This window comes from Caretta caretta, chromosome 5, assembly GCF_965140235.1.
Source record: "Caretta caretta isolate rCarCar2 chromosome 5, rCarCar1.hap1, whole genome shotgun sequence".
NCBI classification, from domain to species: Eukaryota; Metazoa; Chordata; order Testudines; family Cheloniidae; genus Caretta; species Caretta caretta.
Genome location: NC_134210.1, coordinates 131,362,470 through 131,389,097, shown reverse-complemented (window position 1 = coordinate 131,389,097; position 26,628 = coordinate 131,362,470). Strand labels below are relative to the sequence as shown.

General features: G+C 45.9%; 1 protein-coding gene across 5 annotated transcripts in view; it reads left to right on the top strand.

Annotated features, from left to right (window-relative positions):
• CHRNB3 (cholinergic receptor nicotinic beta 3 subunit) overlaps positions 1-24,646 on the top strand; it is a 45,666-nt gene extending 21,020 nt beyond the window's left edge. Inside the window, exons 4-8 of one of the 5 annotated variants that reach the window (XR_012668679.1) lie at positions 7,612-7,721; positions 12,379-13,261; positions 18,354-18,432; positions 23,572-23,761; positions 24,406-24,646. Coding sequence is in view for 4 of the 5 variants with exons in the window: in XM_048851628.2 (XP_048707585.1) it covers positions 7,612-7,721; positions 12,379-13,261; positions 18,354-18,488 (1,128 nt within the window). In the remaining variant the exon portion in view is untranslated. The other 4 variants (XM_075128904.1, XM_075128905.1, XM_048851628.2 and 1 more) reach the window with 4 other exon arrangements.
• The last annotated feature ends 1,982 nt before the right edge of the window (positions 24,647-26,628 follow it).

The window sequence follows — 26,628 nt, the reverse complement described above, 5'->3', positions numbered from 1 at the left end:
TGGACTGCATACGCAATGGCATCACATCCCAGAGCAGGGAGGTAGCAGTCCCCCTCTATTACTCTGATAGATCCCCATCTGTAACCCTGCATTCAGCTGTGGGTCCTTATTAGCCCCAAGATAGTGACAAACTGGAGGGAGTTCAGAGAAGAACAAGAAAAACAATCTGAGTCCTGGAGGGACTAATATACAAAGCGGGCTTAGAAGGGGTAATATGTACAGCTTGGCTAAGCCATAACTGAAGGAGGACACAACAGACTACAAATCTCTGATGTGTGTAACCAGCAAGGAGGAGGAGGAATTATTAGTGCAATACCCAGGGCTGTAACTAGGAGTAATGAGATGAAACTAAGAAATGGAGCATTGAGGCTGAATAGCAAGAAGAGCTATCTGTCAGTATTAGGCTGTACGTTATTCTCCCCAGTCTTAAGTGGTGGATACTCAGGGTATGTCTTCACTACCCACCGGATCGGCGGGCAGCGATGGATCCAGCAGGGATTGATTTATCGCGTCTAGTCTAGACGCGATAAATCGACCCCTGAGCGCTCTCCTGTTGACTCCTGTACTCCAGTGCCGTGAGAGGTGCAGGCAGAGTCGACAGGGGAGCGGCTGCACTCAACTCACCGCAGTGAAGACACCACAGGAAGTTGATCTAAGTACGTCAATTTCAGCTATGTCATTCACGTAGCTGAAGTTGCGTAACTTAGATCGATCCCATGCCCCAGTGTAGAGCAGGGCTCAGTCTAGGTGGATTTGGCAGAACATCAGGCAGTGCCCATCCATCCGCAGGGAGCAGCTATCAGCAGTGAGAATTACAGGCACCAGCATGAGCTGATATCACTGTAATGGCTAAGACACTGAGTAAAAATCAGGAAACCTGGGTTCTAGTCCTGGCTCTTCCACAGACCTGTGGTGAGACCATGGCAAATCTCTGTGTTTCCCCTCCCACCCCTGGTCCACTTAGGCTGTAAGCTCTTTGGGCTAGAGACTCTTTCTCACTGTGTGTCTGTACAGCGCCCAGCACAATGCGGTGCTGATCTCCATTGGAGCATCTAGGTGCTATGGTAATATAAATGATAATTCTAATTACAGTGCATGGGAATGGATATAGCCTTAACAAGAAAGCAATAGGAAACTAATTCAATGCAGTTGTGTGACCATTGCCTTTTTTAATGTGTTGGCTAATTCTCCTTTGCATCAGTAAAACAATCTTGACGGTATTAAAGCGCATAGTTTTATTTAAAGCAATATGTTAGGTGTCCTCACTTCAGTGACCAGCATCGATACTCCGCGTAATGCAGAGGCTGCTGACTGCTACCGCTGCGGGTACCAGGTAGCCCTTTCTGAATTACTGAAGTACTGCTGCTGTATTATGGCATGGAAAAATTCACTCAAACATCTTGGAAGCATTTCCCAAGGAATGAAATCAGTAAATCCTCCCAGGCCTCCTCATTCCACCCCCCCAAATAAAATAAAGGAAAAAGTAGACAGCACAACATCCTCCTATTTGCAATCCTAGTTGATTATTACTTGTGTCGCCCTTTTGCCCTGAGTGGTTAGCCAGAATTCAGGGCCTTGCAGGGTTGTTTTCATTAGGAGGCAAAATCAGTGACACAATTTATGTATATTCTTGGTGTAATCTTGTTTATTCACAGAGTGTCCACAAGGTCCCATTTCCCCAAACACAGTTGAGGCAGACGGTAAGCAGGTTCCTTGCTCAGAAATCCCCAAGACTGACGCTCCAGGGAGCCCTGTGCTCAAGCTCTGTTTCTGCTTCCTCTCAGGGTGACAATCATGACTCCTGCTGGCTTTCTCTTTCCAGCACACACAGCCTAGTCCCTGCGCTGGCAACCAGGGAAACCCTTGTTAATCTACCTGGGTTAGCTCTAGCTTGCCGTGAGACCTATTGCTTTAGGCAGAAGCCCACATTGTCTGCAGCTGCATGATTGTGCCTTCTGTTGATCCTGAAGAGGGTGCTTGGCACACACTGGCATTAACAAGGTCAGTGATTGTCTTAGATTCTAGACCCACCTGATGGCAGCCATTAGCCCCTGTCAGCCATCATTAGTAGTTACGATTTGTATTGTGGTAGCATCCACAGACCCCAGTTGCGGACCAGCGATCCATTGTGCTAGGTGTGGTACAGGCACAGACCAAAGAGGCTGTCCCTGCCCTGAAGATTTTATCATCTAAGTGTAAGGTCAGGGTTACAGTACAGACCTATATCAGGATAACTACGGTGCTTAGGCCGGGCTGTGAAAATTACACACACCCTGAGTGACGTAGTTATATTGAACTAACCCCCTATGCGGACAGCACTAGCTTGACAGGAGAGCTTCTCCTGTCAACAGAGCTACTGCCTCTCGGGGAGGGGGATTAATTATGCTGATGAGAGAAGCTCTTCGTCGGCATAGGAGCACTTTCACTTAGGCGCTACAGTGGCCCAGCACAGTGTTTTAAGTGTGCACCTGCCCTAAGACAAGAGACAACATGTGCAGACAGACAAATAGACAGGGGAGCACAAAGACAGTAGTAGAAATTATCCAATTATCCAGTGGCTCTGTGTGCATATGACTCAGGGAGGGGCGCTGTCCCTGGGAGGAAGCATGGCCAAGGGCAGACTCAGAGTCTGCTAGGCAACACAGAGGGAGAGAGGAGAGACACTCTTTCAAGCAAGAGGACTTGTGTTGGCGTGGGGGAGGACAGCAGGTGCCCGGATGGCTGCCAGCACGCCTGCGCAGAGGAGGGGCACTGTCTGAGAGAAGGGGGCAGGGGTAGAGGCAAATGATAGACGGGGGAAAGCCTGGGAAGAAGAGCTAGCCTGGCCAATAGGAAGTGAAATGCCTGCCCCTGGGAGCGTTGGAGAGGGGAGAAGCCATTTTGGGAGTAGTGAGAGCTGGTATGTCCCAGGCCTGCATGCAGGGTCCCTCTGAGAACTGGCCTCTGGGGACCTGGAAGCAACATCCCTCAGCTTGGCTCTTTCCTTCTTCAAGGTGACTCCCAGTTTGTAGAGTTTTGTTGGGGAACCTCCCTCCCCCAGCCTGGCTGAGTTAGCCCCCCAGTTCCCTAGGTAAAATCAGCCCCCACATGGCCAGGGCTGCCACCTGCTGGGAGTGTGTCTGAGTGCTGGGGAAGGAGACTAAAGTTAGGGTTTGTAGCAGTGCCATTGTAACCTGCACCCCTTGGTGGTGAGGGAGTCCTGGCCTGTGGAAGGACAGGTGACACGTTAGGCACTGAAATAAGTCGTAACTTAATTTTAATTTTTGTTCCTCTCTGAGATCCTCTTAGCACTAGAGTCATCCCAGAAAGTTGTTATTTGTGTTACTGTAGTGCCTCTGAGCCCACTCATGGATCCGTTGCACTAGGCAGTTTACGAACCCAGAGCAAAAATACAGTCTCTGCCCCAAGGAATTTACAGTCTGTAAGACAAGAGACAACAGATGGATTCAGACAGACTGGGGAGTACAAGGTGGTATCAGCACCCTAATCGCTTAACCACTGTCAAGTTTTTTGTAGACAACACAGCAAAGCAGAGTTTGAAAGAGGGGTTTGAAGGAGGCAGATGAGTTAGTTTTGGGGATGCTTCTCCCTGGTGTGAGGGGCAGCATGGGAGAAAGGATGCAGGGGCTTGTTTGAAAATTTAACAAGTGAGCAAAGGAGGCTGGCATCACAGGACAATTGGTGATGGGAGTTGAGATTTTGATGGTGAATGAGAGATGATAGGTAGGGTGGGGATTGACTGTGAAGGGCCTTGAGAGCGAAGACAAGCAGCTTATATTTGTGCAGTAGAGAAGAGCAAGCCAGTGGAGAGATGCAACTGTAAGTGGGGGAATGTACTGCTATTGTGGGAAACTTTCCTGGCTTATACACTACCCTGGGGAAATGGGCTAGCGAAAGGATCTGAGTCCTCGCTCCGACTTCCTTTACTCAGAGGCCTGCCTGATGTTGAGGGCTCCCCTTCCACTCTCCTGTGTGACAGAGTCCTCGTAACCCAAACAAGGCTGGGCCCAGGATTCCTGGGTGGCTCGACCCCCAACCCTGCTGTGGTCACCTAGGACAGGGGCTAGGTTGTCCCCACTCCGGGGTACTCTCTCTTCACTGAGGGCTTCCCTGACCCACTGATCATTAAATACAGTTCAAGCAAATACAATTTATTAAACAGCAATCAATTAAAAAAAATAAGGAAAAAATGGGAAAGGTTAAAGGAAAACCTGTCACCCTGCCCTGTGGCAGGGAATATCACAACCAGCGTCTCTGGGATATCAGGGCAGTTCACAGTCTGTTCCTCACAAGTCCCAGGCCTCCTGCCCAGGCCCTGGCTGTGCTGCAGGGATGCCGCGGGTCGGACTCTTGCTCTGGTGGTGGCCACATGCCCTCAGGCTCTAGGTGGCAGGACCCTTCTTCCCAGCATCAGCCCCCCCAGTCTGGGATTACAGGCCCCCTCCTAGTCTCGCTTGCAAGGCCTCTTGGCTGGGGGCATCTCCCTGTGCTGGGCCCACTGCCCAGGGTCCCCCCTTGTTCTCCCCAGCTGCTCACTGCACCTGGCTTCGGACTACTCCAGCTCCAGCCCCAACTCCAGCCCCAGCACTGCTGCTGCTCTGCCTCCTGCTCCCTGGGCTGCTTCTCTCACCCCTCTGGCTCTGGTTGCTGCAGCTCTGCTCCCAGCACAGGTCTGCTCTCTGGGCTGCTTCTGTGGCTCTGCTCCCAGCACAGGTCTGCTCCCTGGGCTGCTTCTCTGGTTCTCTCTGGTTGGCGCAGCCCTGCTTCCCCACTCAGCTCAGGCCCCTGCTCTCTCCTTAGCTCAGCCCCAATCTGTTCCAGGCAATTCAGAACCCCCACGACTCCATCATTAGCTTGCCTGCCCTGTCAATCAGGCTGACCTGGAGCATTGGTCTCTCCCCATTGTTCCTGGGGACTCTCAGTCTCAAGGTCCTGATTTCCTGTCGACCCTTCCCCTTCCTTTTGGTACTGGGAGCTAGCCAACCAAAAACCCCCACTGCTTTTTAGTAAGGGGCCAACAGTCCCTTACACAAAGAGAGGGGTGACATGGTCAAAGCCGCAGGCTAAGAGAATGAGCTGCGTAGCAGCAATCTCAACGGATATCAGTGGGGCATCATCCCTAATGGCAGACTCATTGCAAATGCTGCATATCCCTAGTATGTGAGGTGCCAAAGAATGTTGCATTCTCGGATATCCATAACCAATCAGCAAGTACCAGGCAGGATGTTTCTGGGAAAGCCCAGGGGCTATTTAGGCCCTGTCTCCTGAACTTTTACCGAAAGCTGCTGTTATTATTGGTATTGATTTTACTTCTCTCTTCTCTCTTTGCAATCTCCCAGGGCAACCTAAAAACCCCCATAAATAATGAATACAGCAGCAAAAGTCTCTCTCATTGTGAGAATTGCTCATATCCCCAGCTCTTCAGACTGGGTACCACGTGATCCAAAGTTAACAAAGCTAACCAAAGAAACAAAACAAGGAGGTGGAAAATCGTGCCAAAGCTCAGTGTGGAAAGCAAGGCGTGCACCTGACTTACTCCTAAAACATGAACTCACCAGCATCCCTGTCATAAAAATAAAGGGAAGGGTAAACCCCTTTAAAATCCCTCCTGGCCAGAGGAAAATCCTCTTACCTGTAAAGGGTTAAGAAGCTAAAGGTAACCTCGCTGGCACCTGACCAAAATAACCAATAAGTAGAAAAGATACGTTCAAAAGCTGGGAGGAGGGAGAAAAACAAAGGGTCTGCGTCTGTCTGTATGCTGCTTTTGCCGGGGACAGAACAGGAATGGAGTCTTAGAACTTTTAGTAAGTAATCTAGCTAGGTATGTGTTAGATTATGATTTCTTTAAATGGCTGAGAAAAGAGCTGTGCTGAATAGAATGACTATTCCTGTCTGTGTGTCTTTTTTGTAACTTAAGGTTTTGCCCAGAGGGATTCTCTATGTTTTGAGTCTAATTACCCTGTAAGGTATCTACCATCCTGATTTTACAGAGTTGATTTCTTTACTTCTATTAAAAGTCTTCTTGTAAGAAAACTGAATGCTTTTTCATTGTTTTAAGATCCAAGGGTTTGGGTCTGTGGTCACCTATGCAAATTGGTGAGGATTTTTACCAAACCTTCCCCAGGAAGTGGGGTGCAAGGGTTGGGAGGATTTTGGGGGGAAAGACGTGTCCAAACTACGTTTTCCCAGTAAACCCAGATAAAGTTTGGTGGTGGCAGTGGAAATCCAAGAGTAAAATAATTTTGTACCTTGGGGAAGTTTTAACCTAAGCTGGTAAAAGTAAGCTTAGGAGGTTTTCATGCAGGTCCCCACATCTGTACCCTAGAGTTCAGAGTGGGGAAGGAACCTTGACAATCCCCTTCAGCCCCCTTGGTCATCTGTCCTGTGCACTGAATGAGGGGGGTCTTGTGGATAACACAGTATGTGATCATGTAATTGAAGACTTTATTGCAATGTATGTGGGTTGCTCAGGCAAGAGAATGAGGGTGGCACAGGCAGCCATAAATCTGGCATTTCCTAACTTCGGTGTGCTTGGATAAAGAACGTTCTTTTAATGTCGTTCTCGTATGTAATTTTTTAGTTTTTTATTAAGGACAAAGGTAAAAAAACATTTCCATTGCATGCCTGTAATACCCCACCCCTCCATCATTTATAGGGTTTGAACCCCAAGACTTCAGTTCTGCAACACAGCCTGTTACCACTTGAGCTGCAGGACTAACTACAGTACATGGCAGAAGGAGGAAGTGTGGGCCATTGGCAGCATGTGCTGGGTTCATAGGGTGGTCACAGGCAGTCTGATGCCACTCACTCTCTTTCCCACCCAGGAAGGTGGGGGCTCCTACCCTGTGTGGGCCCGCAAGGAGTGGGAGAGTTGTTTGGGACGTGTACTAGGTCCGGGGGTTTATGGGTGGAGCCTGGCTTTGCATTCTCCTGCCAGCTCTGGAAGATGAGGGAGCTCCTGCCCCATACAATTCCCCCAGAGGGGGGCTGGGATGCTGGGTCCCATGTGCCAGGTTGGAGAGGGCAGGGAAGAGGCTCAGGGGATCAGCCTGGATCTCTCCACCCTGGCAGCTGACTGGGGTTCTCCATGCACGTTACTGCTGCTGTTTTGGTTGTGGTGTGAGCCCAGCCTGGGAATGTTCAGTGATTTTGGCAGCCTGCTGACATTTTCCTGAAGGGAAAGAAGGGAGAGAAGGAAAAAATGGTGATTTTTAACCCTTCATGTCTTGACCAAATCTGAATAGAATTTCACAGGATAAAGAAAAGGAACTTCTCTATCCTGAAGGGATTTTCCCTGTCAAATATCACAGGCCTGTTGCACACAGTGGAGGCGAGAGAGCTTCTCAAAGAAAGGTTACAAGAATCCTTTTATAATAGAAAGTGTTACAACCTAAATATAGGGGTCACCACCAACTTCAGTAATAATTAATAATTAATAAATTAATAACAACAACAGTTGTTGTGATACATATATTCCAATCAGGACTTGGGGTCCCATTGTGCTGGGTTTACATCTGTGTATTACAATCCCTCTGAGATGGCCCAATGACCTATCTGGCGGTGGGAACCTGTTGTGTCTGAATGGAAGAGGATGTTGTTGGCTCATTGCAGGAATGGACTGACCATAAGTTGTGCTGGAATCCTGAGGACTATGGTGGGATCACGGCGATCCGGGTTCCGTCAGAGTCGCTGTGGCTCCCGGACATTGTTTTGTTTGAAAAGTGAGTATAAGGCTCATCACGTTTTGAAGCAAGGCTCATTGCTCAGGGTTTCAGATAGTTGTTTAGACTTATTCAGTGAATCACTAACATTCAGTTCCAGCCATACTGGCTAGCACCGGGCTTAACCATGGATCTCGTTAGATAGCGACTATCCAGAAATGTGTCTGGACTAGAATGCTTGCTGGCTTAGATTGCTCCATATAATGTCATATACTCTGCCTGGGGTTACATGTTGGGACCACTTAGGAACTGAAGCTGGTGCAGAGTGGAGCTGGACACTGGGAGCGCATTAAATCAGTGCTCTGTGATCTGCACTGGCTTCCAGTAAGGTTTGGGGTGGGATTCAAAGGCCTGAATAGCTTGGGACAGGATTGCCGGAGAGAGATCCTCTCCTTGTGATATACTGCCCCCGCTGAGATCAGCGGAGGCGCTTGAGCTGGATGGAGCTCCCACAGTGTAAGCAAGAGGGAGCTGCTGGCCAGGCATTCTGTCTGAGGGGTCCTCCATTTCAGAACTTGCTCCCCGCATTGGCCTGCCAGAGCCCAGATTTGTTAACTTTCCAGGCAGGCTGCACAGCCCGTCTTTCCCTTCTCTTCCCTAAGATTGGTGAACAGGGAGTGTGCTGAGATGGATTTGTCTAGGGACACAGTCCTTTGTCTATGTCCATATTACGCACTGGACAGGCGTGCCTAGAATTCTGTTTTACAAATTCAAAGAAATAAAAGAATGAAACTCTGGGGCAGTTTGGATTCAGACCTGCACTTTGTGGTTCTGGCCTGGGCCTGATGTGTCATTGTTAATCCAATCACACCTGATCCTGGGGAGCGTTCAGATCCAGATCTGAACTCTGGGAGTTTGACATTATTTGCATCCGTGGAGAACACAGGTCACAGCTGGGTACTACCAGCCTGTTGCTAGGAGCAGAGTCTGTAGCATCTCTCCACTACTCCCAGTTGGCCTCGTGTGGCAGAGGGGAGATAGAATAGATGATCCCTGTGGTACTCTGCCAGGGAGGGTTTTGGGAGAAAAGGAGCAATTGCCCATCCCCACTCTCTGGATCAGCTGCTGTGTGAGGCAGGACTCTCCCCTTACTCCCACTTTGCCCAGGTCTTGTCTTGCAAGTGCACAGGGGCAAAACACCAGGCAGAATTTGGTTCATGTTACTTAAAGGTGCTACAAAACTTCACAGTGTTTCCCTGGCCTCCTAGGTGCCTTCTGTAGACAGTAGAATTAAACAGTTTGTTTGGAGCATGTTTTTGTTCCTTCTCTGCATTCCAGCTACCATGTTACCCTGAAACTTGCACAGAGGAAACCTCCATAGTAGGGAGTGGTTCTGGAGGGAGCAAAATAAGTACACAAAAGAGACAGGTGCAGATGAGATCAGCACATTCTGTTATACCCTATTGACCATCTCCAGTGTGCAGTAGAGCTGAGTAGTGCATCGTGCACTAGCCTAGGCCCTGATCCAGCAAAGCACTTAAACATGGGCTCAACTTTTCTATTATTATTATTTATTGCACACAAAAAAGACATTAAAAACACTAAGGCTGCAAAGTCAAGCCCTTCAGTTAGAAATTGCCAGAATGAAGGTTGTGCATTCCACTGTAACAGGGCCCTATTGTGAGTCTGCTTTTTTGATAGTCCATTAATTACATGATCACAACTATTTTTTCCCCACAGAATTTCCCTGCATCCTTCAGTGACTTTGCAACTTTAACACTCTTTTAACATAGTTTTGCGTGTAATTTTCTGTTTTCAAAAAACAAATAAAAAAAACAGAAAATCCATCACATGGAACCATATTGACACCCACAGGAACATCAGCAGGTTGAAATCTTTAGTTCCACTGCATGGACCTCTGCCACTTGAGATAATAGATGAACTGATAGCAGTAGTAGGTTGTCATTCTCTGTGAGGAGCAGCCACTGGGGGAGGCAGGTGTGAGACAGACATTTTCGCAGTGGTTTTCACAGCTATTTGCTGACAGTTGAGGAATATTGAGACTCAGGAATAATTAGTTCCATTCAGGTTCTGGAGGAGAGGACTAGATCACCTCCTGAGGTCTCTTCCAACCTAATCTTCTATGATTCTATGATTCTAGTGCTCCCAGACCCTTCTGCCTCTGTCTCACCCAGCCACTCCCTATCCTGCGTCTCCCTCCCCACCCTGGCTCCTTGTCCCAGTTCTAGTCTCCTCACCCAGCCAGTCCCATATCCCCTCCTCCCCCCTGATTACTCATCCCAGTCCCAGTTTCCTTGCCCAGCCAGTCCCAGTCTTCCCCTCTGGGGTTTCTGTCTGAGTCCCAGTCTTCCCCCTCCCTGACTCTGTATCCCAGTCTCTGACCAGGCACCTCGTCCCGGGATCTTTGCCTCATTCTCCTTGCTCAGCAAGTGCCAGTGTCTCTCCCACCCCAGCCTCCTCATCCAATCTCCCTGCATTTCCAGCTCTTGTTCCTTCTGTGTTCAACTCAGGCTGTTTCATCCTTCACTCTGCACGGCCCAGCAGAGGGTGTGGGCACCAGAGAGACAATCCCCCTATTTTCACTTCTGGTGCCTGGCACCACAATGCTCTGCAGCACCCAGGAGCAGTGACTTCAAGAAAAGTTCTCGTGAGCCCCTGCAGCCTTTGGCTGGAGCATGCTCAGTTCAGACAGAATCTTCAGAGAATTTCTCAGCCAAGCTCTAACAAGTCTGTACTGAGCATGTGCAAACTGATATTTTTCAAAGGCTCATAACCAAAAGTGGACAGTTTTTTAACAGGAATAGCAAAGGCACATCCCTGATGCAAAGGCCATACCCCTACCAAATTTCAACTGCCTGCTCCACAGCATGGAGATGCTAGATTCTCAACACAGGCAAAACAACCTGTTTGTCGCTAATATAATTCTTGGGAATGGCTGAGCCATTTTAGCTGAAATTTTCCCAGAAATGTCAGCTGGCCTGGAAAATTTCAGCCTGAATGGTCAAAGTTTGGCAAAGTTATAAGCAACTGAAAACAGGGTCTTACAATGGGAAGTATCAAGCAACCTTGATAATAGGAAGCCCTACCAGGTCTGCCTATAATATTTACCATAGAACTACCTACCTGCCAACATATCAAGTGGCTGAAACGAGGTGAGTCCTGCCCCGAGAAGTGGGAGGCCTGATGAGGGGGAGTAGGAGAGTGAGCCCGCCTCACACTCACCTCACAACAGCAGCTCCTGTGGCTCTTGTTCTGTGGGGCTGGTTGGCTTGGCTGCTCACTCTAAGCATTGCAACCTGGTCCCTGGTGCACAAGGGTACAGTGCCACTCAGCTTTGGCCCAGCCCTCCAACGAGGGGTGTGGCTGGGCCAAATTTGAGGGAGTGATGCAGTGATCCTGTGCACCAGGTTGCAACGTCTGGAGTAGGGAGCCAAGCGCAGCCATCCTCAGGGGGACAGAAACTGCTTCAGCCAGTACATGGGGCTTTGGAGGTCAAAGTGGGACTCTATAAACAGGAGAGTACTCAGTAGGGAGGTGATTTTACCGCTGCATGCAGCACTGGTGAGACCAGTGTAAGAACACTGCATCCAGTTCTGGTGTCAATGTTTTTAAAAGGATATTGTAAAATGGGAGAGGGTGCAGAGAAGCCACAAAAATGATCTGAAGGCTGGAGAAAATGCCTAACAGATTTAAAGAACTCCATCTGTTTTGCTTATCAGAAAATAATATTGAGGACTTGATTACAGTATACACAATACCTGCAAGGGGAGAAAATCCCAGGTACTACAGGGCTCTTTAATCTAGAAAAGAGAGGCATAACAAGAACCAGTTGCTGAAAGCTGAAGCCAGACAAATTCAAATTAGAAACACGGCACAGTGTTTTACCAGAGATGGTAATTAACCATAGGAACCAACTACCAAGGGAAGAGGTAGATTCTCCATCGCTTGATGTCATCTAATCAAGACTGGGTGCCTTTCTGGAAGATAAGTCTTAGCCAAACACAAGTTACTGGGCTCAGTGTAGGGATAAGGTGGTAAAATGTAATGGTCTGTGATATACAGGAGGTCAGATGAGGTGATCTAATTTTTCCTTCTGGCCTTAAACTCTATGAATCTGTGAAGGATCTCAAAGTCCCACAAAACCTAGGACTATTGGGAGGTATGGAATTACTGATCCCAACTAAGTTCAGAGCCCCATTGTGCTAGGTGCTGTGTGAACACAGTGAGAGACAGTCCTTGCTGTGAAGAGCTTGCATAGTTACAGACATCTGATGCTGGTCACCGGAGCTGGCAGTAGAATCAATGTCTCCTGACTTCCAGTCCCATGATTTATCTACTAGTTCATGCTGCCCCCCAGTGTCAGGCACCTGAATAGTTCCACTGACCACTGGGCCATAGTTCATGTAGGGGCATCACATGGAGAGAGACCTGGGGAGTCTAGAAGTTGAGATCTGCTAAACAAGGAAAAGAGTAGCACTTTATAAAGCCCAGGGCTGCCATGACCCTCATCATCTGAAGGATTCCTCCCAGATTTCTAAAGCGGCTGGGATTTATGGAATTCTTTGCCCAATACATGTACTGTGTCAATGCTCGCACATCTCAAAGGAATAGAAAACAGAACTGGAATCAGAAAATCCAAATGACTGAACTGGGTCTGGTGAAAAACTGAAACTGATCCTGTTTCTCCTCTCCCCAGTGCCGATGGACGTTTTGAAGGCTCCCTGATGACCAAAGCCATAGTGAAATACAATGGGCTTGTTACCTGGACTCCACCAGCCAGTTATAAGAGTTCCTGCACTATGGATGTGACGTTTTTCCCATTCGATAGACAGAATTGTTCCATGAAATTTGGATCCTGGACTTATGATGGCAACATGGTTGACTTGATTTTAGTAGATGAAAATGTTGATAGGAAAGACTTCTTTGATAATGGAGAGTGGGAAATCCTAAATGCCAAAGGCATGAAAGGCAGCAGAAAGGATGGGTTGCATTCCTACCCATTCATTACTTACTCCTTCGTTTTAAGACGCCTCCCACTCTTTTACACTCTTTTCCTAATCGTCCCTTGCCTTGGATTATCTTTTCTAACTGTGCTGGTGTTCTATTTGCCTTCTGATGAAGGGGAAAAACTTTCATTATCTACATCCGTTTTAGTCTCCCTTACCGTTTTTCTTTTAGTAATTGAAGAAATAATACCATCTTCTTCCAAAGTCATTCCTCTGATTGGCGAGTATTTGTTGTTTATTATGATTTTTGTAACCCTATCAATTATTGTTACTGTTTTCGTTATTAACGTGCACCATCGGTCCTCAGCAACCTACCATCCTATGGCTCCCTGGGTTAAAAGACTCTTCCTTCAAAAGCTTCCTAGGCTATTATGCATGAAGGGCCATGTGGACCGCTATTCCTTTTCAGAGGCTGGAGGAACTATCCCAGTGTCAAAATCAAAGATCTTGGGCAAAAAGAAACAGAAACAAGTCAAGGATGGAGAAAAAATTGTGATTGCTTTTTTGGAAAAAGCTGCTGATTCTATTAGATACATCTCTGGCCATGTAAAAAAGGAGCATTTCATCAGGCAGGTAATGTTAACACGTGAAGAGTACATGGTTGTTCTAATAGAATGAAGATGTTTTTTTCATCTACAGCCAGCATAGTTAAATAACTTGTCTTTTCTAATACCTACAAATAGGTTCTTTAGCCACCTAAATGCCTTGTATCTGTTTTACATCAGCATAGCTCCTCTGATTTCAGTGAAGGTATTCTTGATTTACACCAATGTGTCATATCAGAATCACACACTAAATATTAAGTATATTTGGCTCTCCAAACTTTTTTGCCCCAATTATCTAGCTGTCTGTTATGATGTTCATTTAAAAAAATGAACATAGAAGTGGAAATAACATGGAATTTCCAAAAGATATGATTTTGTGGGGTGATGTATAGAGACAAGTTATGAAAAAGAAATAGAGGTTTTGTTAGTACCATGCTGAAAGGAGCTGTTTGTTGTAGCTACTTCCAATCAGTGGTAAATAATTAATTGTATCCTTTGTTCTGAAGCTTCAGTTCTGAGAGTCTGTTGTTTCCATCTAGCTTTTAGCAGTGGATCAAAGCAATCTGGCCCCAAGATATAGAGAGTTATTATTCTTTTTAAAATTTCCCTGATAACTTCAGAAGATCACTGTGATAGTAGAAATGCAGGTTATGGACAGAGTGGGTTGAAGTGTTTTGAATGATAAAACCAAAAAAGGAAAAACACCAAAAATTTTCAGTTACAAAAAAAAGTGATTTTTTTTAAATGAATATTGTTTTCAAAAAACTTCAAAACAAAAATGTGTCCGAGATGTTTATGAATTTGTATTTGTTTGCTCCTTGGCCGGCCCTAGGAAGGGCATGGGAAACGCTCACAGATCCCCTGCCAGATAGCTACAATGGCTACCCTTAGCCTGAAGAAAGCTATTCAATTCATCTGAATAGTATTAAGGGGAACTTACTCAGGGAAAGCTCCCTTCTAAGCGAATGTGGACTCTGCCAGCATGCACGTTGCAGGCTCAGGTCATTAGTTACCACAAAAATTCTGAGGACTCAGTCTTGAGCTTCTTTATGCATTAAGCATCTGCTACTTCCCTGCATATATGAGCGGGGAGTGAATGGGCAAGGGAGGGAGTGGGTGGAACCAGTGCTCTGGTCCCACACCAGGTATGCTGTGTTAATGAAAATGCCCAGTAGAGAAAAGTCCATGTATGACTCTTCCTCTAAAGCTGTACAAAATTGTCTGGGAATCTTATATATATGCTTGCAGCTTAGCCACTTCATCCTGCCACCTCAGTATCTGACAGTCCCAAATGTACAAGAAAAGAGCAGGTTCGGGTAAGTCTCTCTCCCCAGTATCCTTTGCAGTGAAGACTGATGCAAAGAAATCATAGTGGGTATGTCTACACTGCAACCATGTCCGCTGACTTTGGCTCACAGGGCTAAAGCTGGACTCTGGCTCATGGGGTTCCAGGCCCCAGCCGGACGGGAACATATACACTGACATTTTATAGCCCTGCAGCCTGAGCTATGCAAACCGAAGTCAGCTGATCTAGGCCAGCCGCGGATTGCAGTGTAGACATAGCCTTAGTGTCTCAGCAACAACCTTGTCTTCCTTAACTGCTCCCTTTAGTCCATGGTGACCCAGTGGACCTACTGATTCTTTTTCAAGCATCTTGCTTCTGATATACATAAATAATATCTTGTTTGTTTTCATACATGTAGCTTTTTGCTCTTCACAATCCCTTTTAGCCTTTCTAATTTCCCTTTCACATATTCCCTCCTCAGCCTCAAGTTCGATTGGCTTCACAAGGGTCAGATTTCCAAATTTGGAAGGATTTCTTTTGGTTCAAATAGGCTCCCAAGCCCTGCCGGTTAGCCACGGCAATCAGCTTCTTTCCTTCCTGATTCCCTTTTGTTCCGGGCACTCACCCCTTCTGGCACTCTAGTATTGCTTCCATACGTGGCATCTCTGTGGTACCTAAGGGTTTTACTTTCTTTCCTTCTGACTGTGGGACCCTCTTGGCTAGCTGCCTCATTTTATAGAAATCACACAACCATACCTGCTCCTTCCCCAGAGTCAGGCTAGAACCTTGGCCTTTTAGTGCCAACCTCTACCACGTGAGCAGCCTCGTTTTACTGAAATCTCTCTTTCTATAAAAAGAAAAGGAGTACTTGTGGCACCTTAGAGACTAACCAACTTATTTGAGCATAAGTTTTCGTGAGCTACAGCTCACTTCATCGGATGCATACTGTGGAAAATACAGAAGACGTTTTTATACACACAGACCATGAAAAAATATGTGTTTATCACTACAGATTTCAGAGTAACAGCCATGTTAGTCTGTATTCGCAAAAAGAAAAGGAGTACTTGTGGCACCTTAGAGACTAACAAATTTATTTGAGCATAAGCTTTTGTGAGCTACAGCTCACTTCATCGGATGCATACTGTGGAAAGTTTAGAAGATCTTATTATATACACACAAGGCATGAAAAAATACCTCCTCCCACCCCACTCTCCTGCCGGTAATAGCTTATCTAAAGTGATCACTCTCCTTACAATGTGTATGATAATCAAGGTGGGCCATTTCCAACACAAATCCAGGTTTTCTCACCCCTCCCCCCCCCCACAAACTCACTCTCCTGCTGGTAATAGCTTATCCAAAGTGACTACTCTCCTTACATTGTGTATGATAATCATGTGTATGATTATTGTACACAATGTATATGATTATCATACACAATGTATATGAATGTATATTATCATACAATGTGTATGAACGCCTCAGACGTTCTTGTTAAACCCTGGATTTGTGCTGGAAATGGCCCACCTTGATTATCATACACATTGTAAGGAGAGTATTTTCCACGTATTTTCCACGTATTCTTCTGCAGTTTCCACAGTATGCATCCGATGAAGTGAGCTGTAGCTCACGAAAGCTTATGCTCAAATAAATTGGTTAGTCTCTAAGGTGCCACAAGTCCTCCTTTTCTTTTTGTGAATACAGACTAACACGGCTGTTACTCTGAAACCTCTCTTTCTATAGTGTCACTGTCACTCCCCCCATCCCCAAGCTAATCTGCATAGCTGTAAATGAAGTGTACATAGCAGTTAAGCTTGTTAAAGAGCTTGCTAGCCCTAGTGATTGAAGTCCTCTCTTTAGCTGCTGGACAATAGCAGGACAAGCTTCCCACAGCCAAACAGCCCTGCCAGCGTACCTCATTCACGGAGGGAGGGGACTTTCTCTGAGGGCATCACCGTCATTCTTCCTGCCTCGCTATATGAACCAGGCACCAATCAACCCTGTCCTGCGCCCAGTTTTCCAGCTCTCTTACATTCAGATGTAAAAATGCCACAGCAGCCACTATTTTGCGGCAGAGCGTGGCTCCAGTTTGGCCTCTCGGTCTCTTGCCTGGAGGTCAGAAAGGCTTGTTTAGGCAGCCTGCTAGCAGATATTCTTAAAAGATGTCTCTTCTTTTGTACTCCTGGCATGGGTGTAAGCTGTTGGACCACTTAGGGTATGGCTACATGGCACATTAAGCTGGGGCTGCGACTCAGGTTTGAGCCCAAGCCCCCCTTCCATTCACACACCAATCAGTCTGATTTGGGTCAGCAAGCACACGGGCCCTGAGTGGACCCTGCTGCAGCGTGGGTCAGAACCCGAGTGCTCCTGTGACTTGGGTCCAAGCCCTGTCATTTTGCAGCAGGGCACAGCTCCAGCCACAGGCCTGTGTCAGCCAGTCTGCATAGTGCCATATGGCCCTGTTAGCATGGCTCTGAGACCTGGGTCCAGCAACTGTAAACTCAGGTTTACAATGCAGTGTGGCTTTTCAAACGCAGGTTTGGAAACACTCAGTCCACAAGCCCGGTCTCAGAGACCTGGTTACAATACAGCATCGAATAGCCTGACCAGATAGCAAGTGTCAAAAATCGGGACAGGAGGTGGGGGTAATAGATGCCTGAGTGAGAAAAAGACCCAAAAACTGGGACTGTCCCTATAAAATTGGGACATCTGGTCACCCTAGCATAGACATACCTTGAATTACTTATTCTAGCTAAGGGTAGCAGGGTAGGTAATTTTCAGAAAAGGATCAGTTTTGGGTGTGCATGATTCTTTCTGATGACTAAGTTTCAGAGTGACTAGGTTGGCCAAACAAATGGTAACTAATGGACCAGAAAAAAGAAAAGGAGGACTTGTGGCACCTTAGAGACGAACAAATATATTTGAGCATAAGCTTTTGTGAGCTACAGCTCACTTCATCGGATGCATCTGATGAAGTGAGCTGTAGCTCACGAAAGCTTATGCTCAAATAAATTGGTTTGTCTCTAAGGTGCCACAAGTCCTCCTTTTCTTTTTGCAGATACAGACTAACACGGCTGCTATTCTGAAACCTGTCATAATGGACCAGAGTCACCAGTACCCTTTAGCACCTCTGTACCACTACTGAAACACAAAGCAGCCATAACCCTGCCAATTAAGGTGCATTTAGAAGAGCTGGAGCCTCTTGGTGACTCTGGCCCAATATCTGCAATGAGTTAAAAGGGGATCTACAGGAAAAACAATATTTTGCATTTTGATGTCTGTGTCCATGGTCACAGGCTCTCCGTGTGAAACTGGGAGGATAAAAACTTTCTCCTGGTTTGTTTTACATTAGGCATGCCGGGATGTGCCAGAACTTACAGCTGGGAATGCAAACTCCCATTTCTTCCTCAATGCACTGTGTGTTTTAGGCTCTGACCCAGCAAAGCACTCAAACCTAGTGAAGTAAATGGGACGGCTCACATTCGGAAAGCTCTGCCTGAGGCTTTGCTGGATCGATGGCAAAGTACTTGAGGGTGAATCTTTTAAAAAATTTTTATCAAACCATTTTAAGGCCCCAATCCTGTAAACACGTATACGTGTGCTTAATTTTAATCACTGCAGCACACTCATTGGAGTCAATGGGACTACTCAGGTAAGCATGTGCGTAAGTGTTTGACGGATTGGGGCCCAAGGGAACAATATTTATGGCATTGGCAACATTTGTTCAAAATTATAACTAGCTCAGACCATATTTTTAATTGTAATTTTTGCAGCTGAAATATATTGAAACTTGTAAGAAAAAGAACCAAGCTAATATTGTTGTTATTGTTTCTTCTAGGTAGTTCAAGACTGGAAATTTGTAGCTCAAGTCCTCGATCGGATCTTCCTGTGGTTATTTTTGGTGGTGTCAGTGACAGGTTCTGTTTTAATATTTACCCCCGCTTTACAGGCGTGGTTAAGCAGCAGTTTATAGGAATAAATTCATGTGTTAATGTGGAGAATGGCTGAAAGATACAGTTGCCCCTTGAGACTGATGGGTCTTTTAATTTTCAATGAGTGCAGGGTCGACAAAACCAAATTGAGATGGAAATGAAAATGCATTGCCTTCTGGCTGCAGTAAATGATATTGATAATAATAATTATGCTTCTCACTTGAATAGTGCTTTACATCTGCAAATTGCTGTACAACTTGAGGGCTCAATTGTGTAGCCCTTAGGTTGCTGGGTATTTACTTGCCCATTGAAATCAATGAAACTACTTGTGCGTGTAAGTGTTCATTAATGTAAGCAAGGTTTGCACAACTGGGCCCTAACTAATTAATCCTATAAAGGCTGATTATATTACAATATGATTTCATGATTTTTTTTTTGAAAGGTGACTGTTTCTTTTTGATCCAAATAGTCTGTTAACAAATGGGATCCTCATGTATTAAATATGCTACGTTCAAAGAAAAATTAAATAGTCTAGGAATACACAGGGCACTGATGCACTAAGGTTTTGTCAGTCCACCTTGTTATCTTTAAGTGTAATAAGCACAGCTGTTTTATATACCTATCTAGGTGTTCCATAACCGGCTATTACAAGGTGTGTGTTTGTGCATTAGAAAATATAAACATGTTACAGGTGGGATTTTCCAAAGTGCTCTGCTTTGGCATAACTCTGCTCCCATTGAAGTCACTAGAATATAAACCCTAGGATTAGCAGGTTTGTGGGGACAGAATGTCTTAACTCCCCCTAGAAGAACTGAGGGCATACTCTTACCTCCTTCCAGATTATTTGCATACCTTGGTTTCTGTCTCCCCCATGGTAAATGAGGAAAATTGTGGGCCTGTACTGGCTGGCAGGTATAATTTGCATTTATGTCAGGAGGCATTCCCAAAGCTGTGCAATCTGAGTTTGCTCATGTTCCAGACTTACAAACTGTGATACATTTTCTATGTAATTTCAGGTACATGAAAGCAAGGGTTAAGTGTAACAAGACTGAGAGTCTGGGAGAATAACATGAGGGGGAAAGGAGTCCAGGAGAGCTGGCTGTATTTTAAAGGATTCTTATTGAGGTTACAGGGACAAACCATCCCGATGTGTAGAAAGAATAGTAAATATGGCAGGTGACCAGCTTGGCTTAACAGTGAAATCCTTGCTGATCTTAAACACAAAAAAGAGGCTTACAAGAAGTGGAAGATTGGACAAATGACCAGGGATGAGTATATAAATATTGCTCGGGCATGTAGGAATGAAATCAGGAAGGCTAAATCACACCTGGAGTTGCAGCTAGCGAGGGATGTTAAGAGTAACAAGAAGGGTTTCTTCAGGTATGTTGGCAATAAGAAGAAAGCCAAGGAAAGTGTGGGCCCCTTACTAAATGAGGGAGGCAACCTAGTGACAGAGGATGTGGAAAAAGCTAATGTACTCAATGATTTTTTTGCCTCTGTCTTCACGAACAAGGTAAGCTCCCAGACTACTGCACTGGGCAGCACAGCATGGGGAGGAGGTGGCCAGCCCTCCGTGAAGGAAGAAGTGTTTCGGGACTATTTAGAAAAACTGGACGTGCACAAGTCCATGGGGCCGGATGTGTTGCATCCGAGAGTGCTAAAGGAATTGGCGGATGTGATTGCAGAGCATTTGGCCATTATCTTTGAAAATTCATGGCGATCAGGGGAAGTCCCGGAAGACTGGAAAAAGGCTAATGTAGTGCCCATCTTTAAAAAAGGGAAGAAGGAGGATCCTGGGAACTACAGGCCAGTCAGCCTCACCTCAGTCCCTGGAAAAATCATGGAGCATGTCCTCAAGGAATCAATTCTGAAGCACTTAGAGGAGAGGAAAGTGATCAGGAACAGTCAGCATGGATTCACCAAGGGCAAGTCATGCCTGACGAATCTAATTGCCTTCTATGATGAGATAACTGGTTCTGTGGATGAAGGGAAAGCAGTGGACGTGTTATTCCTCGACTTTAGCAAAGCTTTTGACACAGTCTCCCACAGTATTCTTGCCAGCAAGTTAAAGAAGTATGGGCTGGATGAATGCACTATAAGGTGGGTAGAAAGTTGGCTAGATTGTCGGGCTCAACGGGTAGTGATCAATGGCTCCATGTCTAGTTGGCAGCCGGTATCTAGCGGAGTGCCCAAGGGTCGGTCCTCGGGCTGGTTTTGTTCAATATCTTCATTAATGATCTGGAGGATGGTGTGGATTGCACTCTCAGCAAGTTTGCAGATGACACTAAACTGGGAGGAGTGGTAGATACGCTGGAGGGTAGGGATAGGATACAGAGGGACCTAGAGAAATTGGAGGATTGGGCCAAAAGACATCTGATGAGGGTCAACAAGGACAAGTGCAAAGTCCTGCACTTAGGACGGAAGAATCCAATGAACCGCTACAGACTAGGGACCGAATGGCTAAGCAGCAGTTCTGCAGAGAAGGACCTAGGGGTGACAGTGGACGAGAAGCTGGATATGAGTCAACAGTGTGCCCTTGTTGCCAAGAAGGCCAATGGCATTTTGGGGTGTATAAGTAGGGGCATTGCCAGCAGATCGAGGGACGTGATCGTTTCCCTCTATTCGACATTGGTGAGGCCTCATCTGCAGTACTGTGTCCAGTTTTGGGCCCCACATTACAAGAAGGATGTGGAGAAATTGGAGAGAGTCCAGCGAAGGGCAACAAAAATGATTAGGGTTCTGGAACACATGAGTTATGAGGAGAGGCTGAGGGAACTGGGATTGTTTAGTCTACAGAAGAGAAGAATGAGGGGGGATTTGATAGCTGCTTTTAACTACCTGAAAGGTGGATCCAAAGAGGATGGATCTAGACTATTCTCAGTGATAACAGATGACAGGACAAGGAATAATGGTCTCAAGTTGCAGTGGGGGAGGTTTAGGTTGGTTATTAGGAAAAACGTTTTCACTAGGAGGGTGGTGAAACACTGGAATGCGTTACCTAGGGAGGTGGTGGAATCCCCTTCCTTAGAAGTTTTTAAGGTCAGGCTTGAGAAAGCCCTGGCTGGGATGATTTATTTGGGATTGGTCCTGCTCTGGGCAGGGGGTTGGACTAGATGGCCTCCAGAGGTCCCTTCCAACTCTGTTATTCTATGATTCTGTGAAGACATGGGGATTATCCAGTGGGGAAAATGGGCCATTTTCATCTGAATCATAGAAATGTGGGGCTGTAAGGGACCATGAGAGGTTATCTAGTCCATCCTGCTGCTCTGAGACAGGACCAAGTAAACCTAGACCATCCCTGACAGGTGTTTGTCTAGCCTGTTCTTAAAAACCTGTAATTATGGAGATTCCACAACCTCCTTTGGGAGCCTATTCCAGAACTTAACTGTCCTTATAGTTAGAAAGTTTTTCCTAATATCCAACCTAAATCTCCTTTGCTGCAGATTAAGACTATTACTTATTGTCCTACCTTCAGTGGGCATGGAGAACAATTGATCACCACCCTCTTTGTACCAGTTCTTAACATATTTGAAGACTATTATCAGGTTCCCCCCACACTCTTCTTTTCTCAAGACTAAACATGCCCAGTTTTTTAAATCTTTCCCCATAGGTCACATTTTCTAAATCTTTTATCATTTTTGTTGCTCTCCTTTGGAATCCAGTTTATCCACATCTTTCCTAAAGTGTGGTGCCCAGAACTGGACACAGTTCTCCAGCTGAGGCCTCACCAGTGCCGAGTAGAATGGGACAATTAGCTCCTGTGTCTTATTCACGATACTCCTATAAATACACCCCAGAATTATATTCACTTTTTTTGCACTGCATCACATTGTAGTCTCATATTCAATTTGTGATCCATTGTAACCCCCAGATCCTTTTTTGCAGTACTGCCACCTAGCTAGTTATTCCCTAATTTGTAGCGGTGCATTTGATTTTTCCTTCCTAAGTGAAGTACTCTGCACTTGTCTTTATTGAATTTCATCTTGTTGATTTCAGACCAATTATTCAATTTCTCAAGGCCATTTTGAATTCTAATCCTGTCCTCCAAAGTGCTTGCAATCCCTCCCATCTTGGTGTTGCCGTCAAATTTTATAAACATTCTCCACTCCATTATCCAAGACATTAATGAAAATAATGAATAATGCTGGACTCGGGACTGACCCTGGCAGGACTCTACTAGGTTCATCCTCACAGTTTGACAGCGAAGCACTGATAGCTACTTTTTGAGTATGGTGTTTCAATCATTTGTGCACCACATTTCCCAGGCCTAGTTTATGAGAATGTCATGTGGGACTATGTCAAAAGCCTTACTAAAATCAAGATATGTCACATCTACTGCTTCCCTCCTATCCACTAGCCAGTAACTCTGTCAAAGAAGGAAATTAGGTTGGTTTGATTTGTTCTTGACATATCCATGCTGGCTATTCCTTAAAACCCTATAATTCTCTAGGTGTTTACAAATGGATTGTTTAATAATTTGTTCCAGTAGCTTTCCAGATATTGAAGTTAGGCTGACTGGTCTATAACTCCCTGGATCCTCTTTGTTCCCCTTTTTAAAGATAGGTACTGTGCTTTCCCTTCTCCATTCCTCTGGGACCTCACCCATCCTCATCTAGGGACCAGACAGCCATAGTATTGTTTAACCCTAACTGTACCAAGCATAACCTAAGAGAAAAAGGACTTTGAAACAACAGTCTACAGTCTAGTCTGTCTTACCTAAGGCCCTACTGTGATGGTCTGTATCCCTGCATTCACACCTTTTACAGGACTACAATACATTTTGTACAAAGTATGCCTTGTGAGGTATCATTTGAAAATTCATAATTTGCTGATCATTAGAGTACTGGTAAAATATGTGTGGCAACATTGTGTAAAGATATAAGATTCCTCTGTAGGGTAATACTAAGACATGTTCCAAGTCTGGGGAGCAGCCATGAACCAGTTCCTCAGAGACAAAAGGCAAGCTGATGCCTCAGCCAGGTGTCAACAAAATCAAATGGACTATCACCTGGTTAAGTGGGCACTCTTCAGCAGGAAAGAGGGCATGGGCGAAAAATCTACATCTTGACAAAGAAACAGCTTGGAGTTCCCGTCCACACAGACTTTCTGTCTCCTGAATCTCAGCTGGAGATGCTTCTTGAAGAAGAGAAAGAACTATAAGAAGGCAAAGCATAAGAAGGGAGAGCAGACACCACAAATTATTCCTCTTTCTTGCTACTCACGGCATCCACGGCACCTGAAGAACAAAGGAAGCAACCAGGGGGAGGGATCCTGAGTGGAAGAAATTCAGCTAGTAAGACTGTTGAAACATGTGGTGAGAGAGACCTTTGCTTTGAATTCACACTAGGTTGTTAAGTTAGGCCTTAGCTGCATTTTATTTTTTTAACCAATTCTGACTTGTATACCCCATTACTTGTATTCACTTAACATCTAGCTTTTGTAGTTAATAAAGTTATTTTATCTAAACCAGTGTGCTTGGACTGAAGTGTTTGGGAAACTCCATTTGAGATAACAGGATTTGTGCATATTATTTTTTATTAATAAAATGACGGACTTTATATGAGCTTGTGTTGTCCAGGAGAGGGCTGGGCAGTACAAGACACACATTTCTGGGGGAAAGTCTGGGACTGGGAATTTGCTGGTGTTATCATGCAGTGTAATTCAAGAGTGGCTGCCCGTGCTACTCATACAGTATAGCTGGGAGTAATTTACATGCTGGAGGCTGTGTGTGAGCAGACCAGGAGTGGAGAACTGAGGGGACACAGCTGTCCATCAGTCCAGATTGTACCTGGGTATGTTACAGTGGGATAGTCAGCAGGATATATGCACAGCTTGTTATTTTAAATGAAGTTTACACTCTAAGCACTGGCCTAGCAATTTTAAGTGAGTCTCAAGTGTGGTGCCTGGAAACAGTCAAAGAGTGGTTCCAGTTTATTGTTTTCTGTTTGAATATTTCAGGTGAAGGAACTAGAAACAGTAAAGCACAAAAATGAGCGCCAGCAAAACAGCTGCAAAGCTACAGTTAGCCAGCTTGGAAGCAGAAGAAAGAGAATGAATGTGAATTCCAGAAATGACAGGTGGAAATGAGACTGAAAGAAGCAACCGCTGCACGGGAAGCTGGGGAAGCTGCCCATAGAAAAGCCATGGAGACAAGGAAAAGGAGAGGAAATATGAGGCCCTGATAGAAAAACATGGAAAAACCCCACCAGACCTACCTTATTTGGCTCTCCCCCATGGAGGTCGGTGTCTGTCAGTCTGTTCTCCTGACCTGCTTCTCAACAGCTCCCCCGCTCCTCATCCAGTTGCTTTGTCCTCTCAGCTCCTGGGATTTACAGCCCTGCAGTCCAAAAGAGTTGGCTGGGACACCAGGCGGTTGAGCCAGTCTTCTCAGGACCAGCAGCTCTCCTGTTGGCCTGTAAATGTCTTATCTCTGGTCAGGGGCGCTGGAACAGGGGCCTATGCCCTCCCACATTTTACTGGCAGTAAGGGCTAGCCTGTGGAGGGGGCAGAGAGGAGCGAGTGGGGGATGGAGCCTTGGGGGAAGGGGGTGGTGTGTGGAGGGCAGAGCCATGGTTCAGGTACCAGTAGCCCTGTTCCACTTTTAGGGCGCTTCTGTCACTCCTGTCTCCAGTCATCAGTTTGCCTTCCTGCTTATTTTTCCACCAGCCCACATTAAATTAAACCAACATATTCATACGGTGAACATCCCAACCACCTGGTCACCACACAATATTTATAAACTATTACAGAGATGCTCCATGTCCCTCATAGATATCTATGGCATGGGGTGTAAGTGTACAGTAGGGCGATTTATATTATGGGATCCGCCTCAAGGATTTCTCTTCTAGACAAGCCAGCGGGGGACATCGGGCGTAGAACACGCTGGTGCTCTGCCAAGTTGGTTTTCATTTGCCCTCTCCTCCCCAAACCTTACTGATGGACACAGATTGTGTAGCTATGCCCAACACAGCTAGTGGGGGTAGAGATTCCTGCTGGAGTCATATTGTCCTGCTGCTGGTACAAGATGGTCCTGAGCTTCCTGATGGGAGCTAGCGGCATGTGACCTGAGCTGACTGGGACTGCTTGCATAGGAGCTGGCAGCAATCTAGAGCAATTCTGCAGCGGAGGTGACCCCCTCTGACCTACCTAATGGAGCAGGTTGTTGGCCTGAATTTGTGGTGAGGCTGAGGTAGGTTTCTGCTGGAAACCAAAGTTTTAGGAGGCAAGATGGCAAGCTGATCTCCTTGGCCGTTGGTTGGTTTGTGTGCCCAAGATAATAAGACTCTACGTGTGTTTGCGAGAGGGGCAGAGATGTGTGGTCAGATGGTTTAAATGATGGTTCTAACACCTGGGAGGGATACAGTTTTAGGCGAGGGCTTGAACCATTCATTTAATTTATCCTAACGGGAAACCCTAGCTGTTACTTGGCCCTGGCTCTAATGACAGCTGGCAGAAGGCTCACAAGGAACACTTCCATTGATGTCTGCAGGAGCAGAGGGAAGCCAGCACTAACTTACTGTATTACTGTATTTTTCACTCCATGCATCTGATGAAGTGGGTTTTAGCTCACGGAAGCTTATGCCCAATTAAATTTGTTAGTCTCTAAGGTGAAGGGTTCATGTTTAGTTATTCCACCTGGAAACAGGCAGGGCACACCCTGACTGTTTTGTAGAAGCAATGCACACATTGCTCTATCCAAGGACTAGGACTAGATATGAACCATGAGAAGTTGATTAAAAGACAGTGACCGTGGGAAGCTTTCTTAGCCTGGGCTCAAGGCCTGAGAACCAGGATTGTAGTAGATAAAAGTTGGTAAACAAATATATTAATCAACGTCATACATTCCTTTGTGTGTCTTTTTGCGGTAGAAGTATGTAATGCATAGGGGGGAGAAATATAATAAAAGGGGAAGGTGGAAAGCTGGGGGGCAGCAGCCCATTTCAGCTGACCAGCCTGCGTGCTTGCATAAAGCTGTGTTCTATCTCACCATTGAACCGCCACACTAAGGTGCCACAAGGACTCCTTGTTGTTTTTGCCAACACTGAGTGCATTTGAAAAGCCCAGCCTACTTCTTTAGGCTGAAATTTTCAAAGCTGGATAGGAGATTTGAGTGTCCAAGGCCCATGAATTTTAATGGAAATGTGGCATCCAAATCCACTATCCAGTCTGGCGACTCTCAGC